Source organism: Monodelphis domestica, chromosome 1 (assembly GCF_027887165.1).
Source record: "Monodelphis domestica isolate mMonDom1 chromosome 1, mMonDom1.pri, whole genome shotgun sequence".
NCBI lineage: Eukaryota > Metazoa > Chordata > Mammalia > Didelphimorphia > Didelphidae > Monodelphis > Monodelphis domestica.
The window spans coordinates 30606069-30631183 of NC_077227.1; the positions used below are offsets into that span (position 1 = coordinate 30606069).

At 45.9% G+C, this 25115-nt stretch overlaps 1 protein-coding gene across 3 annotated transcripts in view; it reads left to right on the forward strand.

Annotated features, from left to right (window-relative positions):
- The window catches only part of CCAR1 (cell division cycle and apoptosis regulator 1), a 48932-nt gene extending 40267 nt beyond the window's left edge, over positions 1–8665 (forward strand). For all 3 annotated transcript variants that reach the window (XM_007478250.3, XM_007478251.3, XM_056796294.1), the window contains exons 18-25: positions 864–1103; positions 1441–1549; positions 2705–2787; positions 3342–3488; positions 3765–3885; positions 4020–4205; positions 5007–5212; positions 7240–8665. In XM_007478250.3, coding sequence (XP_007478312.1) covers positions 864–1103; positions 1441–1549; positions 2705–2787; positions 3342–3488; positions 3765–3885; positions 4020–4205; positions 5007–5212; positions 7240–7299 — 1152 coding nt within the window. In that variant the 3' untranslated portion in view covers positions 7300–8665. The remainder of the gene's footprint in view (positions 1–863; positions 1104–1440; positions 1550–2704; positions 2788–3341; positions 3489–3764; positions 3886–4019; positions 4206–5006; positions 5213–7239) is intronic.
- Positions 8666–25115: the final 16450 nt, after the last annotated feature.

Sequence of the window (25115 nt, forward strand, 5' to 3'; positions counted from 1 at the left end):
GAAGGACTTCTTGGCTAGGTGGGAGACATCTGTGTGGTCCTGGGCAAGTCATTTCACTTCTGGCTTCCATTTTGGTCTCTTAAGTTTCCTTCCACTCTACATCCTGTAACCCCATAAATTAATCTTCTAGTAGAACAAACAGACATCAGTCTTCCTCTACATTCCCCTTGGATACCAACTCCCAGTTTTGGGGGGGTTTGAAGTTTTACAAGTCCTGGCTATTTTGAAATTTTTTTTCATTACTGGGAGTAGTCAAACAAATCAATCCCACTAAGAATGGCCAAAAATCTATTCTCAGGTCCATTCACTATATGCGTATCATTACTTGACCATTCTTTTTTTGTAGTTGATGCTGGTTTCTTTTCACATAATGTAAATAAGATCTTTGTAACTTTGTCTAGATCTTTTGTGTGGTTAATGAACTTAAGATATATGTTCTCTTTTTAGATTTTAACTGATGCATTAGATTTTCATTTTTATTAGATTAAATTCCCTGCTATAAGTGGATAGACTTTTTAGCTAATCAAATGTTCCAGGTTTGTAGCCAGATAGACAGTTTTCAAATAATTAGAAACCCTTTGAATAATATTTGAATTCTTCAAAAGAATTGTATAATGAAATGTACCTAATTTTGCAAGACTATAAAAAACATCAGCTATCATTGTAATCTAGATGTTGGAAAGGACTAAATGATGCAGATTTATTTTCAGTGACACTTGGAAGAGCTAGCTATTATTATACTGAAAACTAATGTTACTCTTTTCTATGCAGCTAAATATTCTTTGTGTTAATTTATTTTAATTTGTCCAAAGGAGAAGTCATTTTAAAAGTTTTTGTGTTTATTTTTTTACATCTTTGTATAGGTTTCATTATTTGCAGAACTCTTCAATGAAATGCTTCAAAGAGACTTTGGTGTCAGGATATATAAATCACTAATATCCCTTCCAGAAAAAGAGGATAAGAAAGAAAAAGATAAGAAAAGCAAAAAAGAAGAGAGAAAAGAGAAAAGGGAAGATAGGGATGATGAAATGGATGACCCGAAGCCAAAAAGGAGAAAATCGGGGGATGATAAAGATAGAAAAGATGACCGAGAAGACAGAAAGGTCTGCAATTTATTTCCAGAACTAGCAAAACATTTAGGGATTTCCATTTTATGCTTCCTGTCCAACCTGTCTTTTTCAAGATTCTGAAAACCAGTTTTGCTTTTTTCCTTTATTTGTTATAATGTAGAAAAGTTCAGAATGTTTTATTGAAAATGTGTTCATTTGTTATCTTTCCCTAAACAATCTTATCTAGTTTTCTTGAGTCTATTTGTTTCTGTGTCCCCAAAAATTAATTAGGAAAAGAACACCCACCCACCCACCCCCAGGTAAAAGAACAATTTGTTGTTTCAGTTTGGGAGAGACACCTCTTTGCTTCATTTTAGTCTTTTAATTACAGAAGGAAGATAAAAGGAAAGATGACAAAGATGATGATGAAACTGAAGAAGATAATAACCAAGAAGAATATGACCCTCTGGAAGCTGAAGATGCTGAAGATGAAGAGGATGGTATGTTCACTTCATTATTTGTTGCTAATTAATTTCAATATTTGAAAGATTACTTTGTGCATGTTTTTAAGTGATTGTACTCAAATTTTGTGTTTTTGATTTCATGATGTATGGCAAAGATTATTTATGTTCTGGCACATATGTTTGTAAATCATTTTACATATAATTAGTTTGTTCCTTATCCAAAATGGAAACAAAAAATCTGCCTTGAAAAATTGTCATAGTTGTGAGAAATTTATCACCAGAGTCCTAGCTTCAGAGGAAAGAGATTTCATGAATGTCTTTAGATTATTTATGGTTCTTTTATTGTTATTGTTATTATTCTTCAGACCATTTAGCTCTCTAATTGTACTTTTCTTCTTGGAAAGATAAAAAGCATAAATGATATTTTAAAATAAATGCTTGTGTATAAGGATACAAAGATATAAACTCTCTACTGAATAGAAAATTTTAAAACAACTTGTGTTTTAGAGCTAAGGAAATGAAACTTTAGAGAAGTTAAATAGACTTATTTAACATCACACCAATATGAAATTGTAGATTTAAGATTAGAACACATTTCTTCTGACTCTTGCTAAAATTATTACATCCATAAGACGTAGAGTTGGAAGGAGCTTTTGAGATCATCTTGTCGGAACTGCTGCATGCCCCCTCCCCCTAACACCCACTCTTATCTGACACTGAGAACCATATTCATAGGTCTTTCCACTGTTTATTTTTATCTCAATTTCTGAAGCATATAAACCATATATGGTATTAGAACATTATTTTATTATAGGTTTTTGTCCCTAAGTTGAAGTGAACTTTTAGAATTTTGAAATCCATATTGGGCCTTACTTGTTATGATAAAATTCTTACTTTTTAATTTCTCTTCAAATGGCTTATATATTTCTTTGTACTTTTGATGCTTTGTTTCTCATTCTTCCATTGTAAATGTGTCTTCCTATTCACCTACCAAGTACTTTTAATAAGCAAAAGAGTTAGTATGTTAAATCTATCAATGTTATGCCAAAGAAATCATAAATAATATACCATTTCTATACTTTATCTTTTTGGAAATGTTTTTCTAATTTGATATTTAGAAAATAGAAAAGATGTTTCTAACCATACTATTACATATTCCTTTAATTTTTGTCCATTTTAATTTTTTGATAGAACGGGATGAGGAAGAAATGAATAAACGGGATGACAAAAGAGAGATGAATAGATATGGTAAAGAGAGAACTTCTAAAGATAAGGTACTTTATAGTGAATGAAATACTCATTTAAGAACTAGGTTGGCTTCTAGGTTATCTTGCTCTTTATATATAGTAGCTGTCATTCTAGCCAAATGTATTAATTAACCTGAGGAGTTAGATTTTCGTTACTGGATTCTTTTGAAATTTTCTCTAGTTAAAATGTCACCTTTCTCTTTATGCCTTACTTTTCCCACCTATCACACATGTGCTATAAAGTTGTCTGTGGAGCATTACGCAGTTCTCTGGCCCTTTGTGCATGTGGCTGCCCCAACACTCCATTGGCTTGTGGGGGAGATTAGATAAAGCAGCCCAGCCACTGAAGCCAAGAAACACTGGTTGAAGTTTTATGCGCGTGTGTCCTCCCCCCCCCCATCCCCCCCAAACTGTTGGGCCTCTTTTGGTGTTCTTGAAGTGCTGAGACAGAATTTGGGTAGGGCGTGTCCAGAGAGTCTCAAAGGTCTACGAAGAGGATTTTCTTGTTAACAAATTCCTTTGGAAACTTTGCAAGGCAGACTGGATAACTACTTTCACCTTCGCTTGTCCTCCCTCTTTAGGAAAAAGACAAGACACAAATGGTTACCGTCAACAGGGATCTTTTGATGGCCTTTGTTTATTTTGATCAAAGCCACTGTGGCTACCTGCTTGAAAAGGATATGGAAGAAATACTGTATACTCTCGGCCTTCATCTTTCCCGGGCTCAGGTAATTGTTTTATAAATGTTTAGTGACACATATCCTGGGCTGACTTGTGGGAAGGTTTTTCAAGGACTCCTCTAAAAATGTTTCTGTTCTAGTTCATGGATGTTCACCATTTCTGAGTCTTAATTGAACCAAAAAAGTCACACTTTCCTAGCCAAATTAAAGATTCCATATAGAGCAACAAAGCATGCCAAGTAATTCTCATAACAAGCCTTACAACAATTTATATTCCTTTCAATAGATAACAGGATTTCTCTTTTTGTCTTTTCAAACTATCAGGTTAAGAAATTGCTTAATAAAGTAGTACTCCGTGAATCCTGCTTTTACAGAAAATTAACAGATACCTCAAAAGATGATGAAAACCATGAAGACTCCGAAGCATTGCAGGAAGAAATGCTGGGTAATAAAAGCCTCTGAAAGTTTGGATCTTCAGACTGCATATAGATAAAATTGGAAATTTTTTTAATGTGTATTTTGGGGCAAAAGAATGAATATTGAAAGCTTTTAAATTTTTACATTTTAATGCTAATACAGGAAACAGATTGCTGCTCCCAACACCTACAATAAAACAGGAGTCAAAGGTCGTGGAAGAAAATGTCGGCCTGATAGTATATAATGGTGCGATGGTGGATGTGGGGAGTCTCTTGCAGAAACTTGAGAAGAGTGAAAAAGTCAGAGCAGAAATAGAACAGAAGCTTCAATTACTGGAAGACAAAACAGGTGGGGAGAAAAATCAGGCCCCACAGTTTGGGGTTTGTCTAAATGCGGTGAAACAAAGTCCTTGGGGACCTTGTTGGCTCAGCCCGTGCTTGGGCTCAGCCCTTCTGCTTCCTGCTCCAACTAAGGATGCACCGGAATTGCCACCCCGCCAGCTTCACGTGGAGGCGAGGAGGGCTGCCTTGTCTGAACTGGTCCCTTGCAATCCGGAAGGTAAAATGACTCCGGAGAGTTTCCGTCAGACGTGTGCTGGCCCTACAGCCTCTGACATCGCTGCCCCTGCTTTCAAACACGGCCTAACTGCATTATTGGGTTTGAGCTGGAAATAAACTTAGCTGTATTGAGTTCAGCCAACTCATTCCAGTGGAATGAAACTGAGGCTGAGAGATCAAATGTTAACCTGCTCAGAATCCCGCCAGTCAGATCGGAAGAAAGCAAGGAAAGGCGTGTATATGGCTCTTGCCGGCGTTCTCTCCTTTGAGTCTCGCCTCCCCTGTGGTGGGGAGGGGCGTGGGCACTGCGATGAGCCTCCAGTGTGCGCTGGGGAAGCAGAGGCAGGCGGCTCTGGGGCTGGGTCACAGGCCTCCTGACTAACTTGAGGCCCGGGCCTCTAGCTGCCTGCATCCCTCTTCCTGGCTCCGCTCCTTCCCCTTCCCTGAAAAGCCAGAGCAAGTAACTGCTTATCACCACTTGGATTCACTACTTCAGTCTCTTCCAGCTTTAAAGTAGGCGCTTGGCTTCTTAGTGAAATTAGAGAGGCCTGGGGGGAACGATTGATTGTGCAAAATGCCTGTTTGCTTCCAGGTGAGGATGAGAAGACCATTTTGCATTTGGAAAATTCAAACAAAAGCCTAACTTGTGAACTCAGAGAAGTCAAAAGGGACCTTGGTCAGCTACAAGAAAACCTGAAGACTTCAGAAAATGCCAATTTGCAGTTTGAGAACCAACTAAATAAGACAATCAAAAATTTATCCACAGTGATGGAGGAGATTCATATTGTTCTTAAGAAGGTGAGGACTTTTCCCCTTTTCCCTTTCTTGAGTTGATTATAGAATTTTGATACTTTGTTGCATTTCATCATCTTTTGGTTAGTGTCTGATTTTTGATTTCCTGACGCTGTGTGAAAGAGGAGTGGTGCCCTTGGCTGCCTTTCTCATGCTCTTGTACCACTTCTTGCACCCAGGAGCCATCAAGAATGACCCTGCCATCCCCCTGTCATCTCCCCCCTCCCCCGCCCCCCATTGATTAGCGTTTCCTAAGAGGCTCATAGAAGGAAAATACATTCTCAGTCTCTCCCCACCCCCATCTCTCTCACCCTCCCTCCTGCCAATAAACCTGTATTGAGCATTTATCATGTGCTCAGTAGTATTTGGAGACATGAAGGTAGGCCTGGTCCTCTTTGAAATAATGCTTACTTCCTTAAGAAATAAGATTTACACATAAAGAACAATTAAAGATAACATTTAATGAGTGCTGAATTTTATAGTGTGGGTGACGTGTCACATACGTCTCATTCTTGTGGCACACAAAAATATGCCTGTAAAACCCTTCAGCTGGATTCCTGTTTCATAACCAAGCAGTGGGCTTTCTGCCCAGGAAAGGCCCCAAGTGTCCCCTCACCCTTGTGACGTTCGGGAAGGCCTCTGCTCCAGGCCTTTGGGAAGAAAGTTCAGTGGCAGCCCCAACCGTTTCTCACTCGGATCAAGAAGAAGCCAGGGAGGGGCCCTGGCTGTCTAGGGAGGGCTCCGAGCCCTTCAAGTTCTTAGGAAAGTTCACTTCCTGGATGAGAATTCTGTGCAAGCTAAAGGTTAGATTCCGTTCTGCAAGATCCAGGAGAGCAGATGCAAGTGAATAATGCGATCCATCCCTTTTAGTTCACGTTACTTAGTGCCCTGTTTTATAGAAGTACAGAATTAATCCCATGCTATAGTCAAAGGTGCCTTGGCCTACCTCTCTGCTTCCTTATGTTCTCTTCTGTGCATTAAAAAAATAATTTCAACAGGCCTCTTTTGGCATCACTTATTAACCTTTTCACATGACTCCCACCCCAAAAAAGCACACAAGAAGAAAAATGGCCCTTTTGGAACAATAAGTAGAGTTGAGCAGAATTAGTCCTGACACGCCATCTCCCAAGATGGCTGCTCCTTTCTGTCCTCTGCGTCCCTCACTTTTCTATTCTGGTGTAGAAGTGGCTGATTCTAGTTTCTCATTGGACTAGCGTTCAGTCTGGCATGGTTTTCAAAATTTTCCTGGAGTAAAGTATGCCGTTGGAGCTGGCCAATCTGTCTCCAGTCATGCCGCCATATTGGCTTTTAACTTTTTTTTTTAACTCTTCCCTTCCATCTTAGAATCAATACTGTGGATTGGTTCCAAAGCAGAAAAGCAGGAAGAGTGAGGCAGTGGGGGTGAAGTGACTTGCCCAGGGTCACACAAGCTAGGATGTCTGAGGTCAGATTTGAACCCAGGACTTAAGAGTCTCTATCCACTGAGACACTTAACTACAAGTCAGTTTTACACTTAGTAGATGGGCATCTGGAAAAGATTCATACCAAACTTTTCTATTGATGCCTACTTTAGTGGAAAAGTAGCCATAATATTAGTAAGGAGTCATTTCTTGTGCCTTTCAAAATAGTTGGTTTTATTTTTTGTGTTATTGGGCACTCATCATATCCAGTGCCCTACCTTTTGTGTTCCATGTATTGGGGTTTTTTCTTCCATCAAAATAAAAAAGAAAGCTCTCTAGCATGGCCACATGAGATCTGGGTTCAAATGTGACCTTCAGATACTCCCTAGCTCTCTGGCTATGCAAGTCACTTAATCCCCACTGCCTAGTTCTTACTGCTCTTTGGCCTTAAAACCAATACATAGTATTGATTCTAAGACAGTGGATAAGTGTGGATTTCCTTTTTTTTTTAAAGGAAATGAGTGCTTGTGTCCAGGCGTATCTGGTCTTCCTTTTCTCATTTCCCTTTTTAAAATTTTATTTAAAGAGAATTTCAGTAAACAAATACATCTCTCTTTGTTTATTATTTTGTAGGACAATATGAAGAATGATGACAGAGATCAAAAATCCAAAGAGAATGGTGCAAATGTATGATAAAATTTGTTTTTTGAGAAGAATGGTGTTACATAATGTAATATATAAATCATGATAGCAGAATGTTTGAAAGTGATGCATGTTTGATTTTAGTAGTATAAATATCTGTTAGTTCAAAAGATGTATAAAGTTTTATGAACGTGAGTCTCTGCTTTTGAAAAATTGCTTGTAATTCATAGCTTTCAATTTATTAGACACTCTTTGAGTGAAATAATTTTGCAAAATGTTTTAGGATGAACTTTGTTATAGTTTTAACCCTAATAAAGTTCATCAACTTAATGGACAGTAGCAAGTATTTAATTACCAAATGTCTTTCATAAAAAATGTCTAGTAAAATTGAAATGTCTTTATTTATAGAATTATCATTATTAGGTTTTTATTTTGAATTCAGTCCATCTTTTAAAAATCCAGTGTAAATCATAAAATAGCATGCTGCATAATTTTGCAAGTTTTTTGGGGAGCCCAGAATTTTTTACTCACTACAGAAAGCTTCCCCCATCTAATCATATCCCTCCTCTCAAACCGCTTATTAAATTCAAGCCACATAAAATCCTCGGAAAGCAATAGTAAGCCACCATTATTATTTGGATAACTTGGTGGGGTTTACATGAAATTTCAGTTGAGCCTTATTTGAATGTCTTCATTGTGCTCTATTAATAGTACTGCTTTCCTCAAGTGCGTTTATACTTTTTTAAAATGTAAAAACGCAGCGATTGAAATGTATAGTTCAGTATGAGGCCAGTAGATGTCAGCATAATGCCTTACATGGAAAAAATATTGTAATTTAAATTAAACCTCCTTTAATTAGGATTGATTTCTTGAATAGTTTTTCTCTAGTTTTCCTTCAGAGTGTTCCTGGATGTTTAGGAATCAATAAGCTCTTAATTGTAAAAAGTAGGTTAAATCTGTTACAAAGCCATGAGATGATTTGCCATCTTGAAAAACTACAAAAAAAAAAGGCCTGTTTTAAGTTTAAAAATACTTAGTGAAGCATATTTCCAGAAAAATTTTTAAATGAGGTCTTTGGAGTTCTCTTTTTTTGCTAGAACAGCACATTTTTAGTCTTGATGTCCCAGGTAATTGACTGTGAGAACAAGTGCTGCCTTCCACACGTCGACTTGGCCGCCTCCCATGTGGATACCCCCAGCATCCCTCAGCGAGAGACGATGGATTCCAATGCCCCAATAGTTTTGTTCTGATCTGTTTTTGTCTGAAGTTGCTGAATGTCTTGTTTGCTTGGGATTCTCTGAAAGACCAGCTCGTGTACAGAAATGTTTCTTTCTCTCTGAGCAGAGATTAAACAACATAGAGCTTAGGTGAAAAATGTTCTTCTTTATTTTTTAATTAAAATAATTTTTTAAAAGAAGATGAACTTTTGACTCTGGAAGTTAATGCTACAGTTCTTGAACATCAGATGTTCCTGTTTCTGCCTTTCACACTCTCACCTCTGTGCAAACACTGAGCTTCATATTCATTTCAGAAAACGTGTTCATCTCAGACCCAGTGAGAAGGTCGGCAGTGTGACAACCTTCCAGGCTTAAACCAGGGAAAGCGACAGACACTTGAACTGCCGAGCCTGCCTCAGACATACATGTGCCCCAAAAGCTGTGCCCGGCCCATCTTGGGCCTTCAGCGAGCTTCTCCCAGGAGCATCCTTGGTTGCCCAGGGGCCTCGTAGACTCTTTTTCCTTCCTTTTAGGTTGCCACCAACTCACCAAACACCCACTGTTCTCCCAAGAATCTAGGGCACTAAGAGGACTCGCCTGGCCTCTGCATGTGGATGTGTCTCTCCCGGGGGGCGAGAGTATCCCTTTGCCTTGGGATGGGGTCTGTTTCCCTCCCGCCTCCCGCCTCCCCCACACCACACCATACACAGAGCAAGATTCGCCTTAGCTTTGGCTTTATGGCCTTCCCGCTTCTTCCAGTCCCATCTATCCAACTTTTTCTGCTTGCCTCTGGGCTCAGTGAGACTGGAGCTTTAGGAGCGCTGGGAGTCTTTTAATTTTCTGCCTATTTTTCCTGATAAATTGTTTTTATGGGGGTTTTGGGGAGACTTTTTTCCTTCCAAAAAACCATTTGTCTCTTCTCCCTTTCCCTAAATATAATAACAATCGTGGTAACAGAATGCACCTGCTGATTGGCCGATGTATTTAATGTAAGTAAAAAAGAAAAGGGGGGAAAAGGGGTTTTGCACCTTCTGTACATTTCATTTCACGACACTTTAGAGGGTCCCGCAGGCCCCCCCAGTCGTCCCTGAAAATGATCTGGGACGAAGAAGGCCTGTCAGGGGTCCTCCCTCGCTCGGCCCTGTGGCCTGAGGCAAGTCACGTGACACCAGAGTGCCTGGGCCAAGGCCGGCCCTGGCCCCCGGAGCAGGCCCTCCTGCCTGCATCCGGGTCCGCCTCCCTCCCTCCGTGCAGCAGGGGCACCGTGAGGAGGGGCTGGTCTCCCCTCTTCTTGGGGAGCCGTCTAGGAGGGTTCCCCCACCGCCACCCAGGACAGAAACCTCCTCACCCCAGATGGGAAAATGGGATGAAACGTGGGGAATCCGAAAAACGTGCTGAAGCAAGGCTCTGGCGAGGCGCCGGCCGGAGCCCTGAGTGGAGCGCGAGCACCTCTTCCTTCCAAGGGCGCCCCCAGCCCTCTGCAGGCCTCCGTCTCGGCAGCACGTGCAGGAGCGGCCGGCGTTCCCCATCGGGACTCCCCAGGACAGCCCCCCCCCCCCCCCCCCCCCCCCGCACGCACACACACTGTTACACACTCGCACTCAGCTTACACCACCAAGCGGGGCTCGGGGCAGTGGCCGAGTGGAAGAGCACCTCCTCCCGGCACCCGGATCCGCCGCACTGCGTCACGGTGGGACTCCCGGCCTCCGGCCTGGCCTCACACCGAAGCCTTCCGAGCCGTGACTGTTCTCTGCCTCCCAGGATTTGGGCAAAACTCGAGTGCTTTGGGGACTCGCCCATCCGGCGGCGACGGACGGAGGCATCGTCATGCCGAGGTCCGTCTCCCTCTAGAACCAGAACCGACTCGGAGCACGTGGTCGTGAGTCTGTCCTGGGCCTCGTCCCGGCCCCCGGAACCGAGGGGCGGCAGCCTCCTCCAGGGCGGAGGCAGGGCCTCCCTCCTCCTCTTGTGGGTAAAGCCAGCCGGGATGGCATCTCCTCCAGGATGGGGCACTCGTGGCGGCAGGCTGCCGAAGGAAGCCCTTTAGGGCTCAGGCGGAGCCAAGGTTCCTAGAAAGTCAAGTCCCTTCAGTACCTGCCGGAGTTCTACTTTTTGTTTGGACCTTCTCTTCCGTCTTGGAGTCCATACTGCGTACTGGCTAGAAGAGAGGTCAGGGCTAGGCCATGGGGGCCAAGGGACTTGTCCAGGGTCCCTGGGCTGGGGAGTGGCTGAGGCCCCATTGGAACCCAGGACTCCCGTCTCTAGGCCTGGCTCTCCCTCCACCGAGCCACCCCCTATAAAGCAGTGGACACCCTAATGCAAACACACCTAATGAACACCCTGATGCAAATACCAACAACATGGAAATGGGTTGGATCAAGGACACACGTGATACCCAGTGGAATCGCGCCTGGCTAGGGGAGGGGCGGGGAGGAAAAGAAAAGGATCTTTGTTTCCAAGGAATGATGTTTGACAATGACCAAAGAAAATAATGTTTAAAAGGGAAAAAATCAAAATGGGCCCCCCCAGGGGCTGCCCTGTTTGTGGGAGCCTCCGCTTTCTGCCCATTTCCTGAAAGCCCCTCAAATTCCTTCCAGAGGAAGCCTCAGGCACCGAAGGGAGGAAGACCTTCCCGAGACACCGTCGTCAGCGTCTGTGAAGTCGGTCCGGCCGGTATTTGCCCCCCCCCCCCCCAGCCGGCTGGAGGACTTTCTCACTGAGGGGACGGCCGGGGAGAAGCAGGGCAGCGCTCGGGTCTGCCCAGCGGCACCCGGGGGCAGCCGGTCTCGGGCTAAGAGGGTGACTGAACGGGTCCCCTGTGAGGCGTGAAGGGGGCCTCCGGGGATGCTGGAAAGTGGGCGAGAGCTGAGGCAGGCAGGTCTGGGTAAGCGGCAGGAGGCCGGGCGTTCCTGGGAAGATGAGGCCGGGCCGGGCCAGGCCGGGAGGCCGGGAAGCCTTTGGGGGCGCCGAGCACGGAAGGAAGCTGGTCCTGTTGGGACGGGCTAAGTGGAATGGGAAAGAGGCTGGCGCGGAGTGAGAAGAGAGCGCACGTCCAATTTCTGTCTCTCAACATTTTTTATTAAAACTCTTCCCGTCTGGCTCAAGATCAGCAGTCGGTGTCCGTTCCAAGGCAGACGCGCAGGGTAGGAGGGAAAACGAATACATCCTCCTCGCGTTTCAAGACATGGGATTTTAAAGACTAAATCCAGAGAAAAAAGGTTCCTTCAGCCAAGTGAGCAGAGCCAAGAGAGCCGCAGACGCGCCCCGGCAGCCCTTTTCCAAAAGCACAAGCTCCGAAGAAAGAGCCCGATTTCTCTCCCGAGCACCCTTACTTAAAAGGATGCTGGGAATGTAGCTCATTTTCCATCTGCACAGCGGGAAGGGTTAAGTGACTTGCCCAGGGTCACACAGCTGGGGCGTGTCAGTCACTTATTCCTTATTGGTTAAATGAAAGGGTTGGACGATAGGCATTGCCTAAGAGCAGAAACAGTCCTCCAGAGGGTCGCTTGCCCGTAGCTGCTCCCATGCCCGTCCGGGCCCTGTTTTCAAACAGCCACCCTGGACTCCAACAGCCATTTAATAGCCCCCGAGTGTCGGGCTGGCCACGTCGATTACCTTGAAGTACTTCGCTCTCGGCATCCCCCGGCACCGTCTTGAGAGCGGATGGCGCCCCCCCCCCCCCCCCAGGCCGGGGCCCGACTTCGAAGGCCGCTTTAATCTTTCGCTCTATTGGACGACGGCAGCTTGATTGTGAGCACGCGCTTACCGAGGCCCTCCCCCGTCTGAAGCAGCGCGGCCCTGCGATCCCGGGCAGATGGCCAGCTTTAGGTAGAAAAGGCTTTGCTCCGCCTCCATGCGGGTCGCCTCCCCAGAGATGGACGCTGTCAGGCCGCTCGATGACGCTTCGCTCCGTCAATGAGGTCTCGGGCGAGCCGCCCCGGACATGGGTCACGAAGCCGGCCTGTCGCTGGAGTCGCCTTTCAGTGGCGTCTCACGTCCGAGCTAAAAGAAGAGGCGCGACTCTGAGCCTCGGACGGCGTCCACTCGGAACGTCCGCACGAGGGAGGCGCAGGCGGCCCCTGACCGGGGCGTGGCCAAGGCCGCCACTTCATTTCAGGGGGATTTGCTACGGCTGAAGTTTAGAGATCCGCAGCAGCACCAAGGACGAGGGGGCTTGGTCAGACCAGAGCCCACCCAGGGGTGCCAGTGACGGTGGGAGGACGGGAGTTAATAAAGCAGCCCTAAACTCAATGAGAGACTGCATTGAGGGCTCCTGTGCCAGAGGGAGGGTTAGACCGTGTGTGCCCGGTTCTTCTCCGGGAGCTGTTACACCTTGTGTGCCCGGTTCTGCTCCGGGAGCTGTTGCACCGTGTGTGCCCGGTTCTGCTCCGGGAGCTGTTACACCTTGTGTGCCCGGTTCTGCTCCGGGAGCCGTTGCACCGTGTGTGCTCGGTTCTGCTCCGGGAGCCGTTGCACCGTGTGTGCCCGGTTCTGCTCCGGGAGCCGTTGCACCGTGTGTGCCCGGTTCTGCTCCGGGAGCTGTTCCGTGTGTGCCCGGTTCTGCTCCGGGAGCTGTTCCGTGTGTGCCCGGTTCTGCTCCGGGAGCCGTTGCACCGTGTGTGCCCGGTTCTGCTCCGGGAGCTGTTCCGTGTGTGCCCGGTTCTGCTCCGGGAGCTGTTCCGTGTGTGCCCGGTTCTGCTCCGGGAGCCGTTGCACCGTGTGTGCCCGGTTCTGCTCCGGGAGCCGTTGCACCGTGTGTGCCCGGTTCTGCTCCGGGAGCCGTTGCACCGTGTGTGCCCGGTTCTGCTCCGGGAGCCGTTGCACCGTGTGTGCCCGGTTCTGCTCCGGGAGCCGTTGCACCGTGTGTGCCCGGTTCTGCTCCGGGAGCTGTTGCACCGTGTGTGCCCGGTTCTGCTCCGGGAGCTGTTCCGTGTGTGCCCGGTTCTTCTCCGGGAGCCGTTGCACCGTGTGTGCCCGGTTCTGCTCCGGGAGCTGTTCCGTGTGTGCCCGGTTCTTCTCCGGGAGCCGTTGCACCGTGTGTGCCCGGTTCTGCTCCGGGAGCCGTTGCACCGTGTGTGCCCGGTTCTTCTCCGGGAGCTGTTACACCTTGTGTGCCCGGTTCTGCTCCGGGAGCTGTTGCACCGTGTGTGCCCGGTTCTGCTCCGGGAGCTGTTGCACCGTGTGTGCTCGGTTCTGCTCCGGGAGCTGTTCCGTGTGTGCCCGGTTCTGCTCCGGGAGCTGTTCCGTGTGTGCCCGGTTCTGCTCCGGGAGCCGTTGCACCGTGTGTGCCCGGTTCTGCTCCGGGAGCCGTTGCACCGTGTGTGCCCGGTTCTGCTCCGGGAGCTGTTGCACCGTGTGTGCCCGGTTCTGCTCCGGGAGCTGTTGCACCGTGTGTGCTCGGTTCTGCTCCGGGAGCTGTTCCGTGTGTGCCCGGTTCTGCTCCGGGAGCTGTTCCGTGTGTGCCCGGTTCTGCTCCGGGAGCCGTTGCACCGTGTGTGCCCGGTTCTGCTCCGGGAGCCGTTGCACCGTGTGTGCCCGGTTCTGCTCCGGGAGCCGTTGCACCTTGTGTGCCCGGTTCTGCTCCGGGAGCCGTTGCACCGTGTGTGCCCGGTTCTGCTCCGGGAGCTGTTGTACCGTGTGTGCCCGGTTCTGCTCCGGGAGCTGTTCCGTGTGTGCCCGGTTCTGCTCCGGGAGCTGTTCCGTGTGTGCCCGGTTCTTCTCCGGGAGCCGTTGCACCGTGTGTGCCCGGTTCTGCTCCGGGAGCCGTTGCACCGTGTGTGCCCGGTTCTGCTCCGGGAGCCGTTGCACCGTGTGTGCCCGGTTCTGCTCCGGGAGCTGTTGCACCGTGTGTGCCCGGTTCTGCTCCGGGAGCTGTTCCGTGTGTGCCCGGTTCTGCTCCGGGAGCTGTTCCGTGTGTGCCCGGTTCTGCTCCGGGAGCCGTTGCACCGTGTGTGCCCGGTTCTGCTCCGGGAGCCGTTGCACCGTGTGTGCCCGGTTCTTCTCCGGGAGCCGTTGCACCGTGTGTGCCCGGTTCTTCTCCGGGAGCCGTTGCACCGTGTGTGCCCGGTTCTGCTCCGGGAGCCGTTGCACCGTGTGTGCCCGGTTCTGCTCCGGGAGCCGTTGCACCGTGTGTGCCCGGTTCTGCTCCGGGAGCCGTTGCACCGTGTGTGCCCGGTTCTGCTCCGGGAGCCGTTGCACCGTGTGTGCCCGGTTCTGCTCCGGGAGCCGTTGCACCGTGTGTGCCCGGTTCTGCTCCGGGAGCCGTTGCACCGTGTGTGCCCGGTTCTGCTCCGGGAGCCGTTGCACCGTGTGTGCCCGGTTCTGCTCCGGGAGCCGTTGCACCGTGTGTGCCCGGTTCTGCTCCGGGAGCTGTTGCACCGTGTGTGCCCGGTTCTGTTCTGGGAGCTGTTCACTGGGATGAAGTTCTGGGATCTTCATCACTGGCCGTGATGAAGACGGGCTACACTTACACTTTACTTAGCCCCAGAGGCAGAGCCCCAATCAGGAAAGTCCACAACTGGAGCCAAATGCAGCTAAGGGTTTGGGCCGGTGGCGGTACAAGCGACGTGGAGAGCCATCGTCTGACTCTTAGGAAAGAGGGGTGGCCCATCGCCTCCCCCTCTGATCCTCTGACCTCTCCAGGGCTCCCTTCCTCAGCCCCAGCCCTGGGGGCCTCTGAACTGCTCTGGGGAGTTTGCCCCAGTATTGGCCCTTGGGACAAAGCCCTGGTCACCTGCTCATTCTGTGCCTCTGCCCAGAAAACAGGACCAAGAGCAACAAGAAGACCCAGGAGAGAAGACTTGGGGTCACGTGGCCTCATGAAGCTCCCCAAATGGAATGGGCTTCCTCCAGCGTTGGGGAATTTTCTCCTATCGCTGAAAGATCTCTCCAGAAGGCTGGAGAACCACCAGCTGGATCTGCTCCTTGGTCAGATGGAGACAACCTTTGACTGGTCTTCCAACTCTTGAGAGATTCAATCCCAACTGCTGTTCTCTAAAAAGGGGGGAAGTGGCCGGCCCCAAGGCTCCTCACTGGGACACCCCAATTTGTGTCTGACTCCGTCCCCTTGCTTTCCTGCTCCTGGACCCTGGGGGGGGGGGCTCCTCTGACCGGATCGCTCCCATTTCTCCCCTCTTGGGGTACTGCATTTCTTTAAGGGCTCTGCCAATTCCATTTAGTCCAACAGATGTTTATTAAAACCCGACAGGATACCAGAGCTGGGGGTAGACATCGGAGAGACAGAATTGGACCACATGTACCTACTCTCAAAGATGGCAGCTGGGTGGTGCAGTAAGTGGACAGAGTGCCCTACCTGGAGTCAGGAAAACCCCTCTTCCTGCGTTCAGACCCTTAATAGTGATGTGACCCTGGACAAGTCACTTAACACTATTTGCCTCTGTTTCCTCATCTGTAAGACAAGCTGGAGAAGGAAATGGCAAACGCTCCAGTATCTTTGCCAAGAATCGCCCTGCACCCCCTACCCCAGACAGTATGTTCCATGAGGTCACAGAGTCAGGCATGATCGAAATAACTGAGCAGCAGCAACTGGGCGCTGTGCTCGCCACTAGGGACCCAAGACCCAAGAGTGAAACACTCCCTCCTCTGAAGGAGGGGGAGCAGAGAAAAATGTATACAGTCTAAATAGAAAGTAAATCAAGGCAAATCTCCCCAAACGCAGTTAAATACTAGACAATATCTAGAATGGAGTTGTTTCTCTACTGCTTTCTAGCTTGGTCCGCCATCTTGGTCTCACCCACATTCCATTTCCGGAGCTTGCCAGGCTCTTCCCCTCCCTTCAGGCAAGGAAAAGGCAAGATCCTGTGTGTCACGTGAACAATGAATATTTCATGTGTGTGAATCATTCCTCCTTGTGCAAATCACCCTTTTCAAACAGGGCTTTGGCCTCACAAAGGCCACTGTCTGTCTCTGGCTCCGAAGCATAAATATTTAATGGAAGGAAAACCACCTTTGAAGCTTTTCTTACAAAAAGGCGAGTGTACGGGTGCTCTAGCCAAGGGCTGCACTGAAAAGAATTCCAAGCCCATCTGGTTCATATCAGAGCTTTTTATCAGCTTTTTGCATTCAGGGATAACCCGGGCTGAGGCTATGGGAAAGGTATTTCCAAGAGGTGAGCATTAAAGTGCCAGGAGCTGCTGCCCAGTCCAAACAGAGCCCCTTCTTTGCCCATACAAACAAACAACCATCCTCCAAGGATTTGAATGTTAAGAAAATAGGAATTTCCTTTGGCATCCCAAAGCCACCCTGTCATCACCACTTTATTCCCCCTTGAAGATCTGAAGATGCAAACCAGGGCAGCTAGGTAACACAGTAGATAGAGTGTCAAGCCTGGAGTCAGGAAGACCTAGGTTCAAAGCTGGCTTCAGACACTTCCTAGCTGTGTGACCCTGGGCAAGTCACTTAACCTCATCTGCCTACCCTTGCCCTTCTGTCTTAGACTTGATTCTAAGAAAGAGAGGGTGGGTGTTGTTTTTTTTTTTAATGAAAGCATGGACCACTTGGTTTGTTGTGGCTGTCAATAACTCTAAGAGGAACAGTTCCATTTGAAGAAATGCTAGAGAAAATGGCGCCCCAACCTTCAACAGTTTCACTATTCAAATTGCATTTGCTAATCCAGCTCACAACAAGGATCTCTGTTTTTCGCTTATTCGACTTTTTCCCGTTTTCAATCTCTATATTATCTACGTTATTTCTAGACAGAAAAAGGAAAATATTTTGAGATCCGTAAATTGTAAAATGATGTTTTTGCTGTCATACTCACTGCTGATGGTGGATCGTAAAGGGCAATTTTTTATTTCATCGGTTGTAGACAAATTCAAAATAAATGGATTTAGTGTTCATATACCCACTAATTCAAATACGCCAAAAAATTAAAGATTGACCATATTTATTGAATCTTTAGATTGTATTTTAAAACAGTAAATTGACAGTGAACAACAGGCTTCACTTTTATGTCCCAAAGTAAGACAGAAGAACTCAACGGTTGCTAAAGAACTCCAAAGATGTTTATAACAGGGTGGACTGGTGTGATTTTTAAAGGGGCAAAACAACCAACTGCCCCCTTTGTGCAGTGACTTCTTTTTAGAGCAGGGGACATGTTGGTTTTCATCCTTGTATTCCCCGTTAGCCAAGAAGAATAATCTCATATATGTGACAATTGAATGGGATGAAATCCTCTCTGATCCATGATTTTTCCTGCCTTTCCTAGTACCACACAAGATGCTTGAGATCAGAGACCGTGATCGTTTTTCTTTTAATCCTCAGTACCTGGCCTTAGATCCATCATAGACTCTCAAGCTATGCTTATTGAGTTAGATTAATTAAATTCTTTCCTTTTTAAACCCTTTTCTTTCATCTTAGAATCAGTACCATGTATTGGTTCCAAGGCAGAAGAGTGATAAGGACTAAGCAATAGGGGTTAAGTGACTTGCCCAGGGTCACACAGCTGGGAAGTGTCTGAGGCCAGATTTAATCCTAGAACTTCTCATCTCTAAGCCTGGCTCTCAATCCTAGAGCCACCCAGCTACAGCAATTTCATTAAATTCTTAAAGAATCTAGATCATTCTCCTTGGCTACTCCAGAAATCTTATTAAGCAACTAAGAAATAAAGACAGAGAAGAAGATTCTCAGTATCAACCAATAAGCTATTAATCAAATGACAAAAGTTTATTAAGCCCCATTTAAAATCCCATTTTCCCCAAATTCTCTTAATTCTGGTGCCTTTCCTTTCTTAATTATTTCCTATTTATCCCGTACATGACTTATTTGTGCATATGTGTTTGCATGTTGTCTCATCCATTAGACTGTAAGCTTCCTGAGGGCTCTGACTGTCCTCACCTCTTTTGATATCCTCAGCTCTTAGTACAGTGCCTGGCACAGAGTAGGTGCTTAATAAATGTTGATTGGTTTACTGACTGACCATTAAACATCTACTATGTGGCAGGGCACTGTCCTAGGCACGGAAGATCTAAGAACAAAGGAAAAAGAATCACTGTACCCAAGCAATTTACATTCTAATGGAAGAGACAGCACACATGGGGTAAAAAGACCTATAACATCCATAAGCAAGAATTTACTACAAAGTAGTGAAATCCAAGGCAGTTTGAGTGAGAGGACATCAGCAGTGGAGGGAAGGGGCATCAGGAAAGGCTCTGCAGAAGATAATATTCCAGCTGCATCTTGAAAGAAGGGGAAATCTGAGGCCAAGGAAAGGATGGAATGCATGGCATCTCTGCCTCCTTCAAATCCCATCTAAAACCTTACCTTCAAAATCTTTCCCGATCCCATTTAATTCCAGTGCCTTCCCTGTTGTGATTATTTTAAATTTAAACTGGGTGTAGATCAGTGATGGCAAACCTTTTAGAGATGGAGAGCCGGGCCCCACCTGCACCCATCCCCAGAGACCAAGTGCTGTGCCCCCACACAGAGGAAGGAGAAAGCACTCCCATTGGGCTGCTAGATGGAGAGATGGGTGAAGTGAGGAATGTCCTCAATGAGTGTAGAGAGGGGGAGGGGAGTAGCTTGGGTGCTCTGCTCCCCTCCAGCTCTGTAGCCTGTGAACCACCCACCTTATCCCTTGTGCACTGCCATTGAGATGCTCGGCAGAGGATCAGGGGCTGTGAAAAATGTCATCAGGCAGGTGGAGAGGGGGAGGGGAGCAGCTCCACCCAAGTCCCTCTGCCATTCTAGTAATGAACTCTGGGGGGTGGGGGCTGAGTGCCCACAGAGAGCACTCTTTGTGCCATCTTTGGCACCCATGACATAGGTTAGCCATCACTGGTATAGCTTGTTGGTACATGGCTGTTTGCATGTTATCTCCCTCATTAGTCTATAAGCTCCTTGAGATTAGGGATTGAGTCTGGACTTTCTTCATATTCCCAGAGTTTAACACAATGTCTGGCACATAGTAGGCACTTAACACTTACTGACTTCAAATTGTTATGGTATAGTCACATTTAAGATATTTGAACAGAAATTGTTTGGAACTATCCCTTTTGTCAAGGGAGGGAGGAAGGAAAGAAGGAAGGAAGGAAGGAAGGAAGGAAGGAAGGAAGGAAGGAAGGAAGGAAGGAAGGAAGGAAGGAAGGAAGGAAGGAAGGAAGGAAGGAAGGAAGGAAGGAAGGAAGGAAGGAAGGAAGGAAGGAAGGAAGGAAGGAAGGAAGGAAAGAAGGAAGGGAGGGAGGGAGGAAGGAAGGAAAGGAGGGAGGGAGGAAAGAGGGAAGGAAGGAAGGAAGGAAGAAGAAAGGAAGAAGGGAAGGAAGGAAGGAAGGAAGGAAGGAAGGAAAGGAAGGAAGGAAGGAAGGAAAGGAAGGAAGGAAGGAAAGGAGGGAGGGAGGAAAGAGGGAGGGAAGGAAAGACAGAGGAAGAAAAGACGAAAGGAAGGAGAAAGGGAGGCTGAAATGGACTGGCTCACTGGAGTTGTTTTTAGAGCTGGAGAGAACCCCAGTAATATTATCGAGCTCCCTTCATTTTCATAGCTTTGGCAGAGATTTTTGAAAAGGAACCATAGTAGACCTGAGACAGCGTTAGTATTAACCCTCCTAGAAGCCCAGAGAACCAGATAACCTTCTGATGGTCAGTTCAGCGACTCCTTGCCAGATACCAAGAGGTCCCTGAGATAGTGTTTACAGGTGGAAGACAGACGGTATCCACCAAACCCATGTACCACCCCAAGTTTTTAGCTTCTTCTCACATAGGGTAAAGGATGCCATTCGTCAAGTCTTTGGACATTCAGATTGGAAATCATCAGCATGTTTTCTTTTAGCACGTACACACATGTGACTAGGACTGGGCTTTGTTTTTAGAAGCTGCCTCTGGAGGATCAGTTACTTTCGAGGTGTCAGGCTGTTAACTGAAAGTGGAAAGAAGCAGTGTTTTGGGGAAGGGGGTGATTTTTACTCAAAAGGTGGTAAGTTTCCTATGAGTCAACCATTTGTACTCAGTGATTCTGGCCTCTCCAGCTGTGTTGGAGTGCTAAGAGCACTTCTGCCTATGGTCAGAAGACTCAGGATTGATTCTGCCATTAACTAAATATGTGGCCTTGAACAAATTACTAAACCTCAGTGATTTTCATTTTTCTCATCTGTAAAGTGGGTACAATAATACTTTCACTCACTGTGAAAATCAAATGACATGATGTTATAAAGTGCTTTTGTAAACCTTTAAACAGGAGATCAATCAGTCAATTAATAATTATTAAGCAGCTTCTAGATGCCAGGATGCAAAAAAAAAAAAGGTCCAAAACAGTCCCAGCCTTCAGGAAGCTCACAATCTAGGGGCAGCTGGGTGGCTCAGTGGATTGAGCCAGGCCCAGAGATGGGAGGTCGTAGGTTCAAATCTGGTCTCAAACATTTCCTAGCTGTGTGACCCTGGGCAAGTCATTTGACCCCCATTGTCCAGCCCTTACCATGTTTCTGCCCTGGAACCAATATATAATATTGATTCCAAAATGGAAGGGAAGGGTTAAAAAAAATCAGCTCACAAAATAATGGGGGAGACAACACGCAAACATATACAAAGCAAGCTATATATAGGATAAGTGAGAATTCATTAAGAGAGGAAAGGCATTAGAATCAAGACATCCAAGTAAAAGATGAGATTTTAGTTGCCAGGTAGGTCAATGAATGGAGAAGAGAGATCGTTCAAGCATGGCGGACGAGCAGAGAGAATGGCCAAGGCTGAGAGCTTTCCAGTCTGTGGATGGAAGAGGACACCGTAGGGAGTGCGGTGTAAGCCTGGCCAGGTAGGAGCGGGCAGGTGATGAAGGACTTGGAATGCTGAAGCCCTCACTACCCACTTCTATTATTTTATATTATTATTTTATTTTCTATTATTTTCTGCTTGGGCAGATCTAGCGTCCTCCGGCTTTCCATTTTTCCAGCTCAGTTCTTTGCCAGATTCAGGTGCCAAATAGGTTCTTTGATCCTAGAATCATAGCTTTAAAGCTGAAAAGCCTCTGGATGTCCCCTGATCCAGCCCTCTGGAAGGCCAGAGAGGCCAAGTGTTTGACGTGCCCAAGGGCAGCCACTAGTAAATGGCATGGCTGGGATTAGAACTCACGTCTCCAAACCCACTCTGATACTGGAAGGAAAATTTTCCTTCCGTGCCCACATCCCAACTTGCTCTCCACAAGGCAGAAATGTCATGTCGATTGTGCCTGGAAGGGGGGAAAGCTAAACGGAGCATGGGTCCTGCGCACGAGGAGACAGGAGGGACTGATTGACTCAGTATGTTACAGCTGTGACTTTATTTCTATGAAAAGCTATTTTAAAAGAGCCAACCTCCAGCTCCACTGCCCAACTGTAAAAATGCAAATTCAGGCCAGCTGGGACTTAATAGAGCTTACTTATGTTAGCAGTAAAACTCTTTATTAAACTTCTTAAAATAAAAACAAAGAGTTGAAAGTCCCTGAAGTGGAGGAGCGAGAGACGTGTCGGGGTCCCTTGCGGTTTATAAGGTTTAATCCTCTCCCTTGGAAAAACTCAAGCACGAGGTTTATCCAGCTGGAGTGCACCAGGGTGAATTTTCAGTCCGTTTTTCAGCTGTGTTTGACTCTTTGTGACACAAATGGGAATTTTCTTGGCAGAGATGCTAGAGTGGTTTGCCATTTCCTTCATTAGCTCATTTTATAAATGAGGAAACTGAGGCAAAAAGGATTAATTGCCTTGTCCAGAGTCCCTCAACTAGTGTCTGAGGCTGGATTTGAATTCAGAAAGATGATGTCTTTCTGAGTCCAGGCCCTACACTTTATCTACCTCAATGCCCCTCCAATAGAATTATGTTGTTCTGAATTTCCTGGGAAAATGGAATAAACATTTATAGAAAGCTTACTCTGTGCCAGTAAGAATTTTGTCTCAAGTTGATCCCTAAAAAGTGGGGGCTGTTATTATCCCTATTTCACAATTGGGGAAACTGAGGCAAACAAAGAGCTTACATGACTCACTCAGTGTTACATAGCTGGGACGTGTCTGAGGCCATATCCAAAATCAATTCTTTCTTACTCCAGCCCAATATTCTACTTATTGCACTACCTAGCTTCCCCAGCTTGAAAGAAATTAAAACTGGATGTATAGATTTGAGCATCAACTACATGAGATAGCTGTTGGGACCATAAGAATTAATGAGATCATCAAGTGAGAGAGTAACATGTCACAAGAGAGTCCAAGATAGAGTCTGTCTTGGGGAATACCTGTGGTTGAGGGATCTGAGACTGGGGATGATCTTGCAAAGGAGATGGAGGAGGGACAGTAAGACAAAGAATGTTGGTTGTCTCTCGAACCGAGGATGACGATTGTCTTTGTGCGTTTTTGTGCACAAAGACACCTGTGCATGAAGATTTAAGTGGAAAAGTCGATGCACAGAGACAGTCCCACTCTCTCGGCATTGGAAGCCTGGGTCCATTGGCACGAAAAGTCGTTACACCTGGAGACTTCCTCAGCTGCATTGAATAGCCGTGTTGTCTTTTGTGCTCCATCACACCCTAAGCACTCCACAGTGCTTTGCTGCGTCGCCATCTCAGCCGTTGAACCTTCTTGTTGGTTTCTTCCACCTGTTCCGCTGAAGCAGTCTTCACATGCTGGGTGAGCAAAGCCCATAAGACAAAGAACAGAAACAGAAAAGACATGAGTCACAAGAACCTGTAGGGAGAGAAGATCTAGGAAGAAAGAGGAGTTCATTTCAAAGACTACAGGAAGATAAAAAAGGATAGGGCTGAGCAAAAAGGATCATCCAATTTAGCAAGGATGAGATTATAGGCAGGCAGCGGTATATTGGTAAATGTTTGACAATTAGCTCTTTGAAAAAATTGTATATGCATTGCACATACATACATTTATGATACATTTTACTTATCAAAAGGATGGGAATAGCGCACAATTTACAAATAACAAGATTTACAATACTCATTGTTAATTCCATATAACAAATTCACTCTCACAGGTTTTTGCTGAATTTTGCCAAACCCATGTCCAGAGCCAACCTGTGATTGTAATTCAACTATGATCTGACACATGGAGTTGCATCCCAATCTCCTAATTCTTTTTCCAATAAATTTATTGTCATTAAATCTGATCTGTGACCAACTGTTAATCTATTTCTCACCCTCGCACACATTATAGTAATTAGACTAAAACCTGTTTCTCCTTCAACAGTACTAGAGCAACAGGGTTGATTATCTTTTTGTCATAGTTTGAAGGAATGGAATATTGCTTGATTTGATATTATGATCTATAAAATCATACAAATTAATGTCATATTAAAAATTTTCACTTCAATGGAATAATTTTTTTCATCAATTCTCCATGGTGAAGTTAGTTTGAGTAGATGGTTGTAATAAATCAAAATAATTAAGATTGCTTTCATCATTTCTGTCTGATAAAAGATAAAAATTCATCTCTTGAATCATATTTTAAGTAGCATATTCTTAAGAAGAGCATTCAACGGATTCTTTTTCTTAAATGGAATGCCTTTAAATTTATCTGACCTGGTCATATTTCAACTTGTGATTCATCTTTTCCAGCAGCCCACCTTTAGATTTTCCAAAGTTCTTATGGTACATTTGATGAATCTGGTAGCTTTCTCGGTATTTGTTGATCTTCACAGGAATACAGCGGAAACTAATGAAAATTCTTCAGGAATGTAAATCATTAAAGTAAGGTCTTGGGAAAAAATTAATACTAGCTAATCTCTTGGCCAAACCAGAATGAAATTACAAGAAAAATGCCCATCAGATACAGGACGTGCACAGCTCACAGTGGTGGCCACACTCGGTCTACATTCTACTCATCTTGGCCTCAGGACACAGCCAAGCGTAATCATTTCAGTTTCAGATCCTTTAGTTTCTAGCTTGGTTTGGTTTGTATTGTTGTCGCTGTTCAGTCATTTCAATCATGTCTGATTCTTTATGACCCCATTCAGGGATTTTTTTGGCAAAGATATTAGATAAAGTTTACAGATAAGAAACGGAGGCAAACAGGGTAATTGGAGTTAAGTGACTTGACCAGGATCACACAGCTATTGTCTGAAGCCAGTTTTGAACTCAGAAAGAAGAGTTTTCCTGACTCCAGGATTTAGTGATAAGTGAAATAGTTTACTCAGAAATTGTTTTAAATGTTCTTTTAAATATTTTAGGTATTGAATTGTTGAGTGATGATTTCAATGATGATTTTAAGAAAATTTTCGAACAACCTCATAGCTATTCCAGACTTTCTTTCTAGTATTGTATTAGTACCATTAAAGACAGCTTGGTGGCATGGGTGGAGAGAGCATTGGGCCTGGAGCCAGGACATGGGTTCAAATCTAACTTCAGACACTTTCTAGCTATGTGATCCTGGGCAAGTCACTTAACTCCAATTACCTAGCCCTTATTTCTAGGTAAGGGTTTAACACACACACACACACACACACACACACACACACACACACACAAACACACACACACATGATAAACCTGGTGTAAGAACTGACTGAATTTCATATTGGATGTGTTTTATAATAGGCTCACAAAATTCCTAAAAATTTAACATTCAGCTCTTGGGGACTGGTACAAGCCAGTTCCAGTATAGGAAACCTTGGAAGGAATACGTTCTATTGAGTGATGGACAAGGGGCTCAAAAGGGAGTGGAAAGAGGAAAA